Raw genomic sequence first — 15,824 nt, 5'->3', positions numbered from 1 at the left:
CTCCCTGTATACCACTGAGCTGACAAAGGATTCGCACTCTGTGGAAACAGTAGCGTTCCTGCGCAGAGCACCCCACTTGCATGGCTGCCTGTTCTGCTGCCAGGAAGCAGGGTCCAGTGTCCCTGTCTGCTCCTGAGTGCCTGAGCTAGGGTAGGATTTGGGTGACAAGGACAGCAATGGATCACCGGATCCATAAATACACTCTAAAAATGATCTGGAACTTCCTCTCTGTTGGGATTGATGGTACGCATGTATGGTGTGTGCCAGCAAATACGTTTTGGCTTGCTTTGGTGATTCCCTGAAATATTTTGTACGCTTTGGCCTGCAGGTGCTGGATGTTAGCAAGGAAGGGAAGGAAGAAGTGTTCTATGGGCCCACGCTCCCCTTCGCTTCCAACGGAATCGCAGCGTGCTTTCTTCCAGCTCCTTACTTCACGTGCCCCAACCTTCAGACTCTGCAAGTGCCTCACCACAGGATCGGCACAATGTGAGACGCAGAACGCCCATTCCGTAACATCAGAAGCGGAGGGGGGGAAAAATCAAACCCTGTGTAAGGAAGGGTCTCTCTGGAGCAGTGAGAGGATCAATCCACAATCAATCAGTCTGCTGCTTTCCCTTCACGCATCTGGAAGTCGGATCGCAGCAGGCAGGAAGGAAGCTACGAAAACTGTCCGCAGTTTCTCTCGTCTGCCTCGGCCGCAGAAGCGTACAAGCAAGAGCGTTTGGCATTTCTGCTGGTGACTGCTCGCTGCCTGTCCCGACTTCATTTCTTTATGCAGCTTTTTCGAGGCATTGTGAATGCTCTCAGCTCCTCCTGGGCTGCTCTGCTCTTCTTTGGAGTCTGCACGTTCAGTTGTTCACCAGTGGCACTTTCGAAGCTGACAGAAAGCTGTGTTTATGTTGACAAAGATGATATAATACTATGGTAATTATGCAACTCACTCAATACCTTTGGCAAAAAGAATAACAAATATGTTGACTTCCAATTCCAAACTCCATCATTTACAGGTTCTCATTTAATAATACTTCATTTGAAATTTAAATCTTGCAAAGCAGATTAAAACAAAAATAAAAAACAAACAAGCCCTATAGTATATGAGAAACAGCTAAAAATTGTCTCAGCTGGAAGATGAAGATGCTGAAGCCTCATGGATAAACCCAAGTCTGAACTGAATGCGTTTGTCTGAGAATCTCAAGATCATTTGGGCTGTCATTTACCAAGGTCTACTATCAAATAAATGTTGCCTTCTGTCATATGATCGATTCCTCCTGACAGCTGCAGTCTTTTAATGGTGGAGAACAGCCTCTTTACTGTATAATTAAAATGTGCCATTTACTTAATATTTTTAATATCCAGTTTGCAAGGGGTCACCACATTTACAATTATCAACGAACAGTCTCATTTTGTCCAACATATGGTCCCACAAATCACTGGTCTCCGGAGGCTAAACAGGTGTAGAACAATGTCAATATTTATTTATTTATTCTTTCAGTTGATGTAGTGTGTCTCCCTTCCGTACTCCAGGCATATGCCAGTTCACAATAAATACTCTAACCTGTTATCTTTTGGCTTTGCTTGGCTACTGCAGCCCCTGTCTCTTATTTCCATCTTTTATTTACATATCTAACAACAACTTCAATGTTTATAAATATTAACCAAGCATGTAATTAAATCTTTATTTATGATTTTTGGTTACTCCGCACTTCTCTGCTTTACCTGCTGATCTGTTCCTTGCCGCCGTGCTATCTGAGCAGCCCTGCAAAATTCCTGCCGACACGAACACGAACGCCACGGGCGGAACGCGCCGCAGCAGTAGCCCGCGCTTGCTGGACGGGAACAGGTTTAACTTCGTCCAGTGAGCAGTGTTTCCAAATCAAAGGCATCTTTTAACTTCTAAGGTCTGGTTGGTGATCGGGGGGGAACTTCATCACCATTTCCATCTCCAGCTGGGCAGCGTACTCACGGAGCATCACCTTTCCTTTTCCAGTAATTTTCAGGTTAGAAAGTTTTGTGGTTTTTTTTTTTTTTGCTGAGCTTTCTCGCTCTCGTTGCACAGAGCAGGGCTGCAGCTGCATGGCCTTCACCAGGCACACCGAGCTCTGGCAACGTCTCCCTCTGCACACCCGAGCAAGCCTACACCCAGGCAGTCCTTTAGCTGCATGGGACCTGTATAGGCTGTGCTTCAGGGAAGTGTTTTTTTTGTTTGTTTGTTTAATTCCTTCGATCTCCTGGAAATCAGCATGTGAGGGTGAGCTCTCCTAACACGCCATTTACACTTTAAAAAATCTGAGTGCTGCCCTGTGTGGGCTGCAGGGCCCAAGCCTGGCAAGCATTCTAAGTTCTACTGACGTGTGGCTTGCAGGGACACAAAACATTACAGGTCTTGTTTTCAAGAGGAGGGTGGCTGCAAAGGTGTGTGCAGAGATCCCTGGGGCTTTGAGCCTCACCCTGGAGGCAGCAGACCAGGTGAGCGACCAGCTCTTGCTCCGGGCGCAGAATTGATTTCTCAGCCTTTGGAAAGCCCCATGCGGTTCCGGACAGCAGTGCAAAGCGTGTCTTGTATGTCTCAACTTAGTTTTGAGGCATTTATTCCCAGCCCTGATAGCTAAGCCCAGCTGTCGCTATGAAGTCGTTTCTGAACTGCTCCTCCTGGAGAGGGAGGGATGGCGATGGAGCTGGCTGCGACGGGGGCCTGGGCTCGGGGGGGCTGAGCACCATGTGCCTCCTGGCTCAAGCACTGCAAGGCAGGAGGGTACGGCACTGAAGTTATTCAGGGTGTTTGTTCTGCCCTGTCGATGCTTTCACTGTTCCAGTTGTTGTCAGCCATTGGCCGTACTGGTGAACAGCAGCGTTAAACAGCCGTGCGACTGCACTGGATTAGCGAAGGGTGCCACAGCCACAGAGCCTCCGGACAACACATACATTCCTGCTAGCGTCAGGATTCTGCTCTGGCTCTTCATCATCGGGCTTCGCTGGTTAGAGAGAAGTCCTTCATGGCAGCCTCTCAGCCCCGAAGTTTTTCTGCCACACTTTCCTATCTGGGTCTTTCTGCTGTTGTTGCAGGGCCTACAGGACTGTCGGGGGTGCTTTGCTGCAGCCAGAAAATGCCACGTAGCCCTTGCCAGGTGGGCAAGACCCGGCGATTTATTGCCAGGTAAGAAAAGAGACCGGTGTCGATGCAACTGCAGGCAGCGCACGCTGGCGGAGGGTCCCTGCTGAGGGGAGCAGGGGCGGGAGAGGAGGGCCAGCTGCCCCTCAGGCAGCAGAGCAGGCCCTGGCTCCGCCATCTTTCCATCCAGCAGCCCGGGCTTCTGCAGCTGTGCCGGGTGCAGGCTGCTGTGTGGGAACGCCAGAGCCGCCTCTGCCATCCTGAGTTTTGTACCTTTTTTTGGCAAATATAAATCTCTGAGCCCAGCCTTTGTCCTTACCAGTTTTGGTACGTATCCCTGAAAATACAGTTTAGCTCACTTTTTTCCGTAGGGCTTTACAGCTTCCCATAAGAAGAATATTTCCACGCTTGATGGTTCAGTTACCAGCATCAGCGCAGCGCGAGAGCAGCTGCCGCCACGCGTCCCTCGGGTTCCCAGCTGGGACCGTGCAAGGGAACGGTGCAGGCTGCAACCAACCCACTGGAACTCACTACGCTTCAGGAAAGAGGTGTCCTTGCAAGCAAATAGCACAGGAGCAGTTATGAACCGACGAGTGCGGAAGCCACTGCCGTTCTCTGCGTTTCCATGGATTTACTGACTGAAGCTCTCGCACCTGCAACGCGGCTTTTGGGCCGCAAGGTCGCGAGAGCTGCGCTGAAGAGCCTCTGCGCTTCTACGCCTGGCAGGTGCTCTCCTTTTACTCCCATAAGAGAGTAATATTGGTCCTTCCTATCGCATGCTTCGCCTTGGAGTCCGAAGATGTGTCATCAGCTCTTCCTAGCTACAAAGAACCGCGTCGGCAATCAGCGGCTTTGTGCTTTGCATCCAAAACAGACGCAGATTCCAGAAGCAGCGGCACCAACAGCCTCTTCTGCCCCTTTGGCCTCCGCTGAGCATCTCACACCTGGGCCCTGACCGGAGAAATACTCACAGGTTATGAGCCAGCGTGCAGCAAATCTGCTTCCGTGCGCCGGTGTGTTTGTAATCCTTGCATTTCTAGTTGTGGCTTACGATTGTCGTCTTAACTTCACGGCTTTCAGGGAAAGTACCTGACACTCAGAAGAGTTCAGACTTCTGCAACTCCTTTTCCTCTAAGTTTCACCTTCCCCGGTTACCCTCCCCCAAACCTGTACAGACATTTAGTACATCAGTTGCAGCATCATGGAGAAACAGATAATTGAATATTCACACATGCAGAAACAACCCAGGCAGAATGTGGAACAATGTGGAAACAAGCGCGAAAAGAGGCGGCATCTGTTTATTGAAAATTAGAATGTAGAATAAATTAAGAGGGCAAGGTTAAAACACTTCATCTGCAGGCAGAGTTTGTAGGGGAGGAAGACTGCGGGAAGTTTAGCACATAGACTATATAAAGGGCTTACACAGTTTTATTTTTGCAAAATGGGCTTTTTTTTTTTTTTTTTTTTATTCTCCCAAGGACACATTTTAAAGGGGAAAAATGTGTCCACATGAAGAATGGTTTTCCAATAGGGATGATTATATATAGTTGTTTCACAGTAATGCCAGAATTAAAATGCTTAAAATGTTAACTCTTGCTGGGAATAGATCAGGCTATGTTGCACTACTTAGAAAGTACTGGAGAACAGAGTGCTTTTAGCCATATCCTCAATTTACGTGAGTGCTGTGCTGGTTTTTCCACCGGTGCCCACACAGGTCATCTTGCCCCTTTCTAAATTAAACAAAGCGTTCAGCGAACTTGAATTTTTGATGCTTGTGTGGGTGACGTTCTACAGGGAGGAAGGTAGATCCAAGACAGTGTCTGACGGACTGAAAAATGCAGTGAATTTGGTTGTGACATGGAACTGCTGGCATTTCCCAAGGCCTGCAAAGACACTGCAGCTCTGCCTACAGGGTCTGAGTTTTGTAACTGGGGGTTTTTTGTTTGTTTCATACACAGTCTGTACATTAAGTCAGTCTACAAAAGGTTTACCATTTTAAAGCTGCTCAAGTAGACAAAAGCCATATCCTAGTCATTCATCATAAAACAAGCTTAATTATGCTAGGACATATTGACACTGCATCAGATTTTTAATCTTCAACATAATTTTATAACCATTGCTAACAGATGGGCTGATTACACTGAATTTGTGTTTTAAGTAATAGTTAAAAATTATAAAATATGATTAAACTGAAAATACCCATGCATACATAATTTTCAGAAGCTACTGAAAGAAGGAAAAACAGAGCACAATAAAACCTCTTTTCTTGTTTCCTGAGGGAATTACATTGCATTTAGGTGGACAGTTATCAAAGTTCCTTAAATGACTCTGTAAGTAGTGTACGCTATTGGCAGCTCCTCTTCCGTGCAATTACAACAGATATGCAGAACCTTATTCTTTCCGTAGGTCTGCTGCTCTATTCCAGCATAAAAGGTGTAAATTTTTCTATTTCAGAAGCTCTTTTATTGAAACAAGTGCCTTCCCCCCCCCCATTTTTTTTTTTGTCATTGAAAATGAAAGCAAGGGCTAATTTAAATTACTATGTTCCCGCTCTTTCATAACAATAACAAATGGGAAATTCTTATAAAATAGAAGGACAGCTTTGTGGGACTAATGGAAGTTGCGTGTGAATTTTGAGCAGGAGGTGTCTTTTTTTTCAGTTGTCATTCTAAGGTTGCGAAAGGAAAGCTAAGCCAGACGTCCCTCTCCCTGCCATTGTTCACAATGCGCTGGACATCTGTTTCACAGCGCCAGGATGATAATGGGTCGGGGGTGAGCAGCACCCTGAATCCTGGAATAGGGAAAATATAAAAATGAAATACTTTCTATTCAGCTCGCAATTCTATATATGGCAAAAAGAAAAGGGCGTAATAGTCCTGTACCCACTGCTACCCCGAAACAGTCCTCTGGCCAATGAGCACTGCACAGAAAAAGGTCACAGGGCTCTGGCCTGCTGTCCTCCTTTAACCAGGTCGCTTGTCACCATTATCAGTGTAACTGAATGAAAGGAGACGCCGGGCATGGAGCACGCAACAGGCGTGGGGGAAGGAAAAGCTTACTGAGATTTAATACGAACGCCAGTAATTAATTAATTCATGTTCAAAATGGCTTCATACCACCAACTTTTCAGTTGTAGAAGGGGAAGAGGACTAAGCCCAGGTGTGTATGTTGAAGTTTCTTTGAATTTCATTAGGAACTTTAGCTGCAACCTGTTCTCAGGTTCTTTTCACCCTTGGTTACGGAAGCTACAAGTGCAGTGCATGTCCACCTTGGCAAGCAGTGTTACTTTTAAACATGCTGTGAGAGGCCCTTCCCTTCCAAGAAGTACAATGCTGCCCTACTGCTACAAAAATGGAGGCCAAAGGAGGAGCCGATACGAGGCAAAACCAGGGCATTACTTTATGGCGACGTTCGGTGTCTCTGTAGCATATCGTCTTGCACCCAACCCTGGTTTGCCTTGCAGCCCGCCGTTAGTACCGAGCGCTCCTGTGAGACAGGAGGCCAACGGTCAGCATCGCTTTCTACAGCCGCGTGCGTGGGCAGGACGGAAGGACCCAGGCGGGGTTCTCAGAAGTGCTGCTGCTCCAAGCCTCTGAGAGCACACAAAAAAATGGCTAAACCCTAGTGATGTTTTCAGTTGCCCCAGAGCCAAGCTGCCTGCCACCAGGCTACTGATCCCTGGCAGAATCCGGAGCTGAGTTGCTTCTGCTTTCACCCTTTTCCTACTCTGCGTACGGGGTCCAGCACAGACACCTCAGCCCATGGCCAGCAAGTGCAACCTTGCACAAGACCATGGGGATGAGTCGCTGGTGGAGGGAGAAGGGGAAATCAAGAGGATCAGTTCCCTTCCTCTGCCAGAGGTTAAGGATAGCGCTCACCAGTAGGTGGAAGTCTTATTTTGAGATTCGCTCTTTACCCGAATTACGGCGAGGCTCTGTCCTGGCATTTATTAAGCAAAGTGAAGAGGCAGACTTTGCATCGATACGCAGACGAACTGTTCCTGCCAGTGGCAGCAGCCAATGTAAAAGCTTTCCAGGATCTCCTGCTCTTTAGTTTAAGCAGTTCTCCATGCATTGTGTGAGGAAGCCAGACATCTGTACTGTTTTTAAACCAAACTGTGCCTATGTAAAATAATATAGAAAGGTTTAATTTAAATCCAGTTCAGTGTCCTAAGTAGCCTTTATACAGACAGCATCGAATAAGACATAATACATAATTTCTTTTAGTTCATGGTGGTTTTCAGTCTTTGCTTTTTCTTTCTTGTACTTAAATTCAGCACTTTCTTCTTTTCTCCTAACCCACTGACGTGGCTGTTGTTTTGGTGTATACTTGGTAAGTCAGTCTAGACTAACACTCCGCAAGCCCTCGTCTCATTAGTATTATCAGAACTGTCAGTCACATCTGCAAATGTCCATACCAAATAATTAGACCAAACCAGAGCGCCCATTTGGCGGTGGTTGATGAATACGATGCAAAGTGATTTATTTCTGTTTGCATTAACTTTTTGACAGAGAAGAATTATAATTTCCAAACTGTTTAAATTAGTTTCTCATGCATCAGGAGCTGTTCCACATTTACATAAAGCTCTGTTTCTTCTTCAGAAACTTCCAACCACTACAGAGAGTATTAAATATGTCTTCAACAGTCTACTAAACACATCATTAAATGTTTTGTCATTATATCTGCTCTATCCTTTAAAAGTCAAAGGTCTTACTTTCAGGAAGTAACACTACAGTCAGACATCCATTCTGTAATCTACTGTGTGGTAGGACTCAAATTTCGAAGACATCCCTATTACTCTCTCTTGGAGAGGTGTTTATTTTTTTACTCATTTATTTTTTAAAAAGCTTTTTACAAGCACAATCCTCTTGAGACGAATAAAACTCCTCCCAGGTACAGAAGCTTACAAGAAGCTACAATGCAAGTTCAGTAAGTCACCTCCCTAATGAAAAGACCCTCCATGTTCTGCACTATTAAGCAGCCTAAAGAGGCTTTTAGTTCCTGCATTATCTGAAGCAACGATGGCTGATTTGGGCAAAAAGATTATCTAGTTCGATTTGATAAGATTACTGTAACAAAAGAGAAGCTGCTCTGAACAAGATTTTAGGGATTTTTGTGGAGCTGTTAGACACAAAAATAACCTTTCCTTCCCATTAATATCGTAAAACTAAAATCTGAATAACTTGGAAAGTAAGCAGCCTGTTCACCAGTGTTGCCATTAGGGGCAAACTTACCGCTCCCAAAGTCCAGTAAATAGCTGCAGAAATACAGGTTATTGAGGGAAGTGAAAACTGTGCATACCACAGGCATTAATGGCAGTTTCCTGAGAACTTTAGAAATCAAACAGGAGAAAAAGTTACAGAGCTAGACCTGTCCTGGAAAGACCTAGAAGATAATCCACAACACAGCAAAATATTTGAAAGATCCAACTTCGCAGGCGAACAGAAATAATTACTAGCCTATGATCAAATGGAATAAATTCCCCAAATGAATATTCTCTTTAGAAGTCTGTCCTCTCTTCTTTTTTCTCAGATCATTTTCACCTCCTCTCAGTTAAATGGATAATTAACAGTATCATGACTAATAAAAAGGTTACAGTGGGGTCACTGCAAATTATGGGTTAATTATAAGAAAATGGTATTGAAGAGGACAGGAAATCTGAACCTACCTTTTCTTATATTACCCATAATAACAACAGAAAAAATTTTACACTGGAAGGAGTCTGAAAGACTTTAATGTTTTAATACAGGTGGAGGGTTAAGACAGACATTTTGTGCACCGTGTACACAAGCCCTCTCCTAACAAACGGTAGCTCCAGCATGCTGGTGCAGCTCCTGATGAATGCGCGCTGCATGCAACAAGCTCAGTACTAGAGATCACAGTTTTTTCTCATTCTACTACAATAATAAATTAGAAATGACAGAGTTATGATTTTCTCAAGAACTTACTGAATAAGATTTTCAGAAGTAGGGTATTAAGAGGGTCAGGTCTCACTCAATGTGAACAGAGTTGTGAAATTACTTTGATTCTTTGCAGTCCTTCCTCATATGTTGCAACAGAGGCTCTGCTCATATATAGGCAGTTTAACATACAGTAAATTTGCTGTATCTTTCAATTGCCATTCAACAGTAGATTGAGCACTACACTTCAGATGCATAACAATATTCAAATACCCCTGAAAGTATTACAAGTAATAGACAACTTGAGGGGAACCCTTCCCCCCCCCCCGTATTGCCATTGTAAAGAAGAACTTGGTGAGTGTGTCGTAGCGTGCGGTTCTAGGTATCGACAGTGTCAGAACATCCGAGAGGGAACGATTAATCACCAGCACCCTGCTAACCTGTCTCATTTTCCAGTTTTTGTATCTCATTTCGCCCAGCCTCTGCGAGGTAAGATAAGAGTCTTTTATAGGCTTCTCTGTTGGAAAAAAACAAAAGAATGGAACATGTTACTTAAACAATCTCACACATCCTAGGATTAAAAGCACACAATTCCCAAACACATTGTTTACATATTGGGATATTAAAACACAGTAGCTTCTCCTCCCACCCTCCAGCTATTCAACTGCTTTGTTTGCTGTGAATTTGTGAATTTTTAGCATGGCCAGGCTGGAAGAAGAATAAGGATTTCATTGTTTATGGCTACAAGCGTAGTGAACATGTTTAGAAGTCTACTTGTTTAGTAAAATGCTGTGAAAAATATATATTATATATATATTTAATTTTAAAACGTGGATCTTCCAAGGCTTAGATGAGATTGGCATTCAGACTTCATCATCTTTGCTGTCTGATTTCTGCATAAGAAATCTCACTGTGAGTCATGCTCCGGCAGAGTGCTGTGAGCCACTGGCACCAGGGTGCAGAGCGGCACTGACGCAGATTTAGACCGTCCTCCTCGACAAAGGGCAATGACTGGTTTAAAATAAACCTGGAATTCAGAAGGGGACTGTCACTCAAGTGGATTTTCCAGAAGAGTGCGTATGTGTTGATGAGACTTTTCACCTTAAGTTCATTCTAATACTCTCCAACCAAGACAATATAATTATTGTTAAAGTACTGCCTCTGACATTTAGGTCTATTCTAATTATATATCTTTTTCATGAAATATTAACTTGAGCAAACGCCACTGCAGTTTTCATACTAGTTCCTTGCAATAACAACACTGGGTGTCACCACTGTAAGCATTTAATGCAACTTCTGAACTTTGTTTCTTTTATGTGTATGGGTTTGCACTTTCACGTCTACAATAACTGCACAGAACATGTTAATATAATGTTATTTAGTGGCCAGGAGTGACGGGAGGAAATCGGTTATTAGTGTTCTTACAATAAAATGCTCATGGATCACCTTAGACTGATGGGTAACGGAGCACATTCTAAATACCAATTATTAATACAAAACATCCACAACAGAAAACATATAATGTTAAGTGATGAAGCTAAAAGAAATTTAGCTCTTCACAGGAAGCTCAAACAACTTGCCTTCTTTTCATATTTTTTAGATAAAGGGATGAATTTTACCGTAACAACAGTATAAAAAAATATGAAAATTGGCTATGAAATACATTATCGAAAGATTAAAAGCAGGTAGTATGAAATTCCTGCATATAATTCTACTTCAGTCTGCCCTTGGGTGAATTCCCTTAAATAAAAGTAAATGTATTTGTTGGTAGAGGATAATAAAAAGTGAATAATATAATTACAAACGAGTTAAATACATTTTTCATTAAATGGAACATTAACACCCGTTGACTACCTTCTCATGAGCGATATTCTTACGCAACTCTGGCTTCTGGGTTTTTACAGCCCAGGCCCTGCCGACGTGCGCCTCGAAACTTCTCCAGCCTGAGGCGTGACCAGGACCCTACGCGCTGCGTAGCCGCAGCGTGTGCGTCAGCGAAACGCCGAGCGATGCCAGCTCCTTGCCCAGCCCCGCAGGAGGGTCCCGGGCGGCCCCCCAGCCAGCAGAGCTAACAGGAGGAGCCCCTTCGGCTCGGGCGGAGCGTCCTGGAGTTCTGTAACGCCGTTTATGTAGGTGCTGAGAGTTCAGCGCGGCATCTACCCCCAGGAATGCCATCGTCTGTGCGGAGCTGCTCAGCTCACGTGCCATTTCCTCCTAATGTCCAATGGATTCACAGGTCATATATTTCTGACTGAAGTTCTTGGGGGCAAAGGGAGCCAGCGTGAGCCTGCGGTGCCTGTCAGGGAGAGGCAGCCGGCCGTTCCTGGACACCCGCAAGCCTCGTGCGTTTATATTATGAGACAACTCTTGAAATTAATCCATGGGTGTTTCTTCTCCAAGCATCTCAGATCATACCTAATTATGCCATAATTTTAGATATGACCCACAAAGTCCACTACAACAGGGACCGAAAGGAAAATTCTTTGGGGCAGGAATTCTTGATTCTGTTTTGCAACACAGTGTAGTGAGCAGAGGCAATCGGGCTTCGCGTAAATTCTACTGACGTCTGTAGCCCTAATAGCAAAACATCTCTGAAAATATTTAGCAAGGATACATGGCTTAAAACCATGAAAGGCCTGAGCGAAGGGAGACTTCTGGCTGGACAGTTAAAAATTACTCATTTTTGAGCATCTGTGCTGCTGCCTAACATTGCTTTCTTTCAAGAGAATAAACCTCTACTGCTCACAGTCAAAAAACAAATAAAAATCAAACCTCTGTGCAGCATTTCTTCCAAGACCTTGTTTGTGCTCAGAATCCTTCAGAGACTGTGTGATTGTGGGAATCAGGCTGGTAACCAACGTCTGATCCAAGACCGCCACCGTTTCTAGTATGCTGAAAACCCGGTGATCATACACGGCAGTATAGTCCTGGATAAACTGCCTGAGGGGCACACAGAGGCATTGAGCGCAAGGTCAAAACGAGATGCAGAGAGCATGCCAAGAACAACCGAAGAGTCTAATCAGAACAAGCAATCTGGCTGCATGGCAATTTTCATATTGTTCCACGGAAATACTCTACATGGAATACTTTCTCTAAAGGAAGCCATGCTTTTGAAGGCTAATGCTAAAAATCCCACGTTTATTTTTGAACAAATTGTCAGGTTCTGCTGCTGCTTCACCAGGGCTGACTTGTTCCAGAGCACTTTACTTTGTACTGTGTCTAAATGCAGAACTACAACATGTAATCATTATTCAATAAAAAATAATAGGTGAGAAAAAAAAAGACCAGCAAAATAAGAGATCTGGATTCAAGTCTGCAAAAACAGTGTTGGCATTCCTTATAAAGCTCTGGTGGACCTTAAGCAGGGCAGACCATGGGCTGGAAGTGCACCCATTTGTCTTGCTGAGAGTTTGAGGCCTGTAAAGATCACAGATGACATTCGACTCAGAAGTAATGCCCTAGGGATGAAGCATCCTATGGAAGCGATATGTCACGCACAGGGAGACTGGCATGCCCTCGGACATCCATCCCGATTTCAGCGAGTCTCGCTGGAGCTTTCAGCGAGACGTGACCCAACACAGCACCAGTGCTGAGGTTTGCAAAATGTCTTCAGGTCTCAGACCATGCGGTGGTTCTACTGTATCCATGTGAGAAACAGGGCTCATTTTGCAGAGGTATGCAGGAAGTAAAATAATAGATTATTCTAATGTAAATTAATTTGTCACAAAATCGAATCAATCAAAAAAAAGAGCTAAGCTTGTTGTACGAGGATTTGATCTCTGTTACAGACACTTCAAATTGGGCACGCGCATCTGTCACCGCACCTCGCACTGACCATCCCCATTCATGAGGAGGTTTTCCCATTGCATCAGCAACATATCTCTCTTCTATACCTTTCAAAACAGTGCCTAATCCATCAGAAAGCAGGTAATGTTTATTTCTTCTCCTTTTTTTCTCTGGCTTTTTGGCTAAGCTATGTTTAAAACCAGTGCCAAAAGCACCACTATTTAAATACCATAAACAAGTGACAATGCAGTATGTTAAGGATAATTAGTTATTTTACAAAAACATGTTTGCTGTCAATTGGCTTGCAGCAGCTTCACTGCCAGTTGGCATATTTTCTTGTTACCTAAATACAGAAGTCAGCTGGGTGGCACGTTCTCCTGACCCTGCTTGGCAGCCTTCTACCATGCACTGTACAATGTCTGTAGATATCTTTTTAACTGTAAAAGAAAAATCACAAGATACACACAGAGCTTTTGAACTGACCATCTGGAGAATGTCTTTCATGAAGACTACAATTTTTAAATGAGAAAAAAACGGTTTTATCCTACTTTGATGCAAGGGTAATGACTGTGAGAGCAGTTAGCTAGATTGGCTGTAAAGAACAGAATGAATCACGGATTTATGCAAAAGTCTTGTTTTCACCACCATTATCCTTTGAACGCACAGATTTTTAAGTACACTATGGTCTCTTTAAGTCAAAGCAAAGAGACACATACTTAACGGAAATAGAGATTTTAAGTTCTGTATTGTTTAATCATTCCTATTTGAATTAAAGAAAAGCAGTAATGGCATTATATCCTGCCCAAAGCTATACAGATCTACTCCTCACTTTCAGTGGTGGGTACTGTTCTGAATTCCACCCCACTTCTTTTTTTTAAAGGGAAAAAACTCCCACAAAACCCCACTGTTTTCTTCCCCTTACTTTCCGAATAAACATTCAAGATGGAAGATACAGCTCTTCCTTTCTAAAGGAGGAACTGGGCTGCAAGGAACTGGGCTTCTCTAGAAGGGTGTGGTGGAGCCCCACCTGCGCAGGCAGCGAGCTGGTGGCCACAGCAGCACCAGACATTCAGCGCGCTCCACTGCGCAGCACATGGCAAAGGAGCTGCTCTCAGCCTCAGGCAGATATGGCTATGATGGCAAAAGGGAGAAGAAAGGTGCGCGATGATTCAGCTGATTTCCAAAGCGTATCTTGTCCTTGAAACTTTCATAGACCAGAATTGAGAAGAACTTTATTAGACAAAATGCCCAGGAGAAGTCAGAGGCGAATCCCCATTTTGCTTCATGCCTCTACTGGCAGCAAGAAGGGGAAATTTTGAGCTTATGCACATATGCACATTCATTATACGACTGTGGGTGAACAGAGTGCTTCATCTTTTAAGAATCTAAAAATAAAGAAGTCCTCACTACAAAACAAAGCATGGTAAAAGAAGAAAGAAGGCTCAAAGATGCCTTCAGAGAGCAGCATGCTACTTTTAATCCATTGATAATGCCTCTATGGGGAGAACATACACTAGTCTTATTTGGTCTCAAACCTTTAGGTGCAAGAAAACTTCCACAGTTATCAAGCGTAGCAGACATGAGATGGGAAGGATGGGGAGAAAGAAAACGCTCTTCAGATTCCCGAGATCATCAGAGTTCATTAGAGAGCGAAACGAGGCAGGACTTCTCTGCCTCTTGCAGACAGAAGTCCCAGACCAGTTAATGAAAAAAGAAAGCTTGTCTAGTTTATGTGGCCAAAGTATCTCATTCACCCCACCTGAGAGTCCTAAATATTGGGATGAAAGATGCTCAGCAGTACAAAATCTTACAGGTGTGCAGAGATGCATTTAAAGCAAACCAGCAGCTCACCTTGCGGCTCGTTAACCAACACCATGCATTTCAGCACGGCCGGGAGAACTAAGTCGATGTCGCACAGTTCAGTGCTCTGGGTTCTCTGAAGCACTTCCAGAACGAAAGCAAGAACGGAGGCCAAGCGCGGAGGTGGAGCGGTACCTTTGAATTGCAGGTAGTTTTCACTGCAAAGACAAAGCAAACCAAAACAGAGGCTATAATTTCTTTTTTTCCATTCAATGCAAGCACTATACACCTTAAAATAACTTTGTGATATTTCAGCAGTAGGCCTATTACATAGATTTCTATCTTTATCTAGGCTCAACTAATGGCTTCTATTTGTCTTAGTCTTAGAAAAGACTCCCAATTTATCAGAGGACAGTGATGCCTTCTGACTCTTCTGCTGAGGGAAGTGAGAAATAGCAGCTATCATAATTCTAGTTAAAAAGCCAAGGGTGACTATAAAAGTTGAAATATAAAGGCATCTTCATAAAATAACTGAAAAAAACAGAGGAATAAAGATTCTAAGATCCTAAACCAACATCCAAAATACAACTGTTTTTCAATTACTTTATTAAGCTTTATGTGCTTTTATCAACTCACAATCCAACTTGTCAGAACAGCTCTGCTCTTATACTGGTACTGTTATTTTATTTTTGCCAACAGCGTGTTGTAACGGGACAGCCAATGTCTGCTTTTGCTCCATCACAATTAACACAATCATGTCCAGTATAAAATTTGCCACAAAGATAAACGTTGACCCATCAATCTGCAACAAGAGCAAATTTTGACATCACGCACACCGAGTGTTCCAATTTGAACGGCTTGGTTTGTTATTTTTCCGCAAAAGGATACAACAATCTGAACTACTGTTAATTTGACATTACAAATGACTTTAGTGAACTCTGAAGACAGTAAGTTCAAGTTGAAGCATTCAGGACAGAAAAGTGCAGGTAAAAAGAACACAGGATTTATTCATCAGTTAGCAAGAGCACTCTCGAAAGCTGCAAAATAACTTCCTAGGTATTTAATATTAGGTACCATTAGCTACCCAAAAAAGGCATGCATGTTTACTGAGCAATGCATCAATTAAACACTTACTAAGGTGTGCTTTCAAATGAAACCTGACTTTCAGACATCTGAGTATTTCATTGCACAGCTTCAGAGCTCTGGTATAACTTGCCTAATGAAAGTTG

At 43.6% G+C, this 15,824-nt stretch overlaps 2 protein-coding genes across 13 annotated transcripts in view; one reads left to right on the top strand and one right to left on the bottom strand.

Annotated features, from left to right (window-relative positions):
• KLHL32 (kelch like family member 32) overlaps nt 1–4,507 on the top strand; it is a 154,240-nt gene extending 149,733 nt beyond the window's left edge. For 7 of the 12 annotated variants that reach the window (XR_012763212.1, XR_012763211.1, XR_012763216.1 and 4 more), the window contains 3 exons: nt 329–1,452; nt 3,064–3,154; nt 3,481–4,507. Coding sequence is in view for 4 of the 12 variants with exons in the window: in XM_075414334.1 (XP_075270449.1) it covers nt 329–740 (412 nt within the window). In the remaining 8 variants the exon portion in view is untranslated. Of the gene's footprint in view, nt 1–328; nt 1,961–3,063; nt 3,155–3,480 lie in introns of those variants that run through there. The other 5 variants (XM_075414335.1, XM_009943374.2, XM_075414339.1 and 2 more) reach the window with 3 other exon arrangements.
• Nucleotides 4,508–6,260: 1,753 nt separating this feature from the next.
• MMS22L (MMS22 like, DNA repair protein) overlaps nt 6,261–15,824 on the bottom strand; it is a 95,681-nt gene continuing 86,117 nt past the window's right edge. Inside the window, exons 22-25 of the mRNA XM_075414341.1 lie at nt 14,647–14,813; nt 13,139–13,232; nt 11,782–11,949; nt 6,261–9,526 (exon numbers count right to left, since the gene is read on the bottom strand). Of these exons, the coding sequence (XP_075270456.1) occupies nt 9,445–9,526; nt 11,782–11,949; nt 13,139–13,232; nt 14,647–14,813 (511 nt within the window). The 3' untranslated portion in view covers nt 6,261–9,444. The remainder of the gene's footprint in view (nt 9,527–11,781; nt 11,950–13,138; nt 13,233–14,646; nt 14,814–15,824) is intronic.

This window comes from Opisthocomus hoazin, chromosome 2, assembly GCF_030867145.1.
Source record: "Opisthocomus hoazin isolate bOpiHoa1 chromosome 2, bOpiHoa1.hap1, whole genome shotgun sequence".
Taxonomy (NCBI): Eukaryota; Metazoa; Chordata; class Aves; order Opisthocomiformes; family Opisthocomidae; genus Opisthocomus; species Opisthocomus hoazin.
The sequence above is the reverse complement of the archived record's forward strand: the minus strand, read 5'-3'. Positions and strand labels throughout refer to the sequence as shown.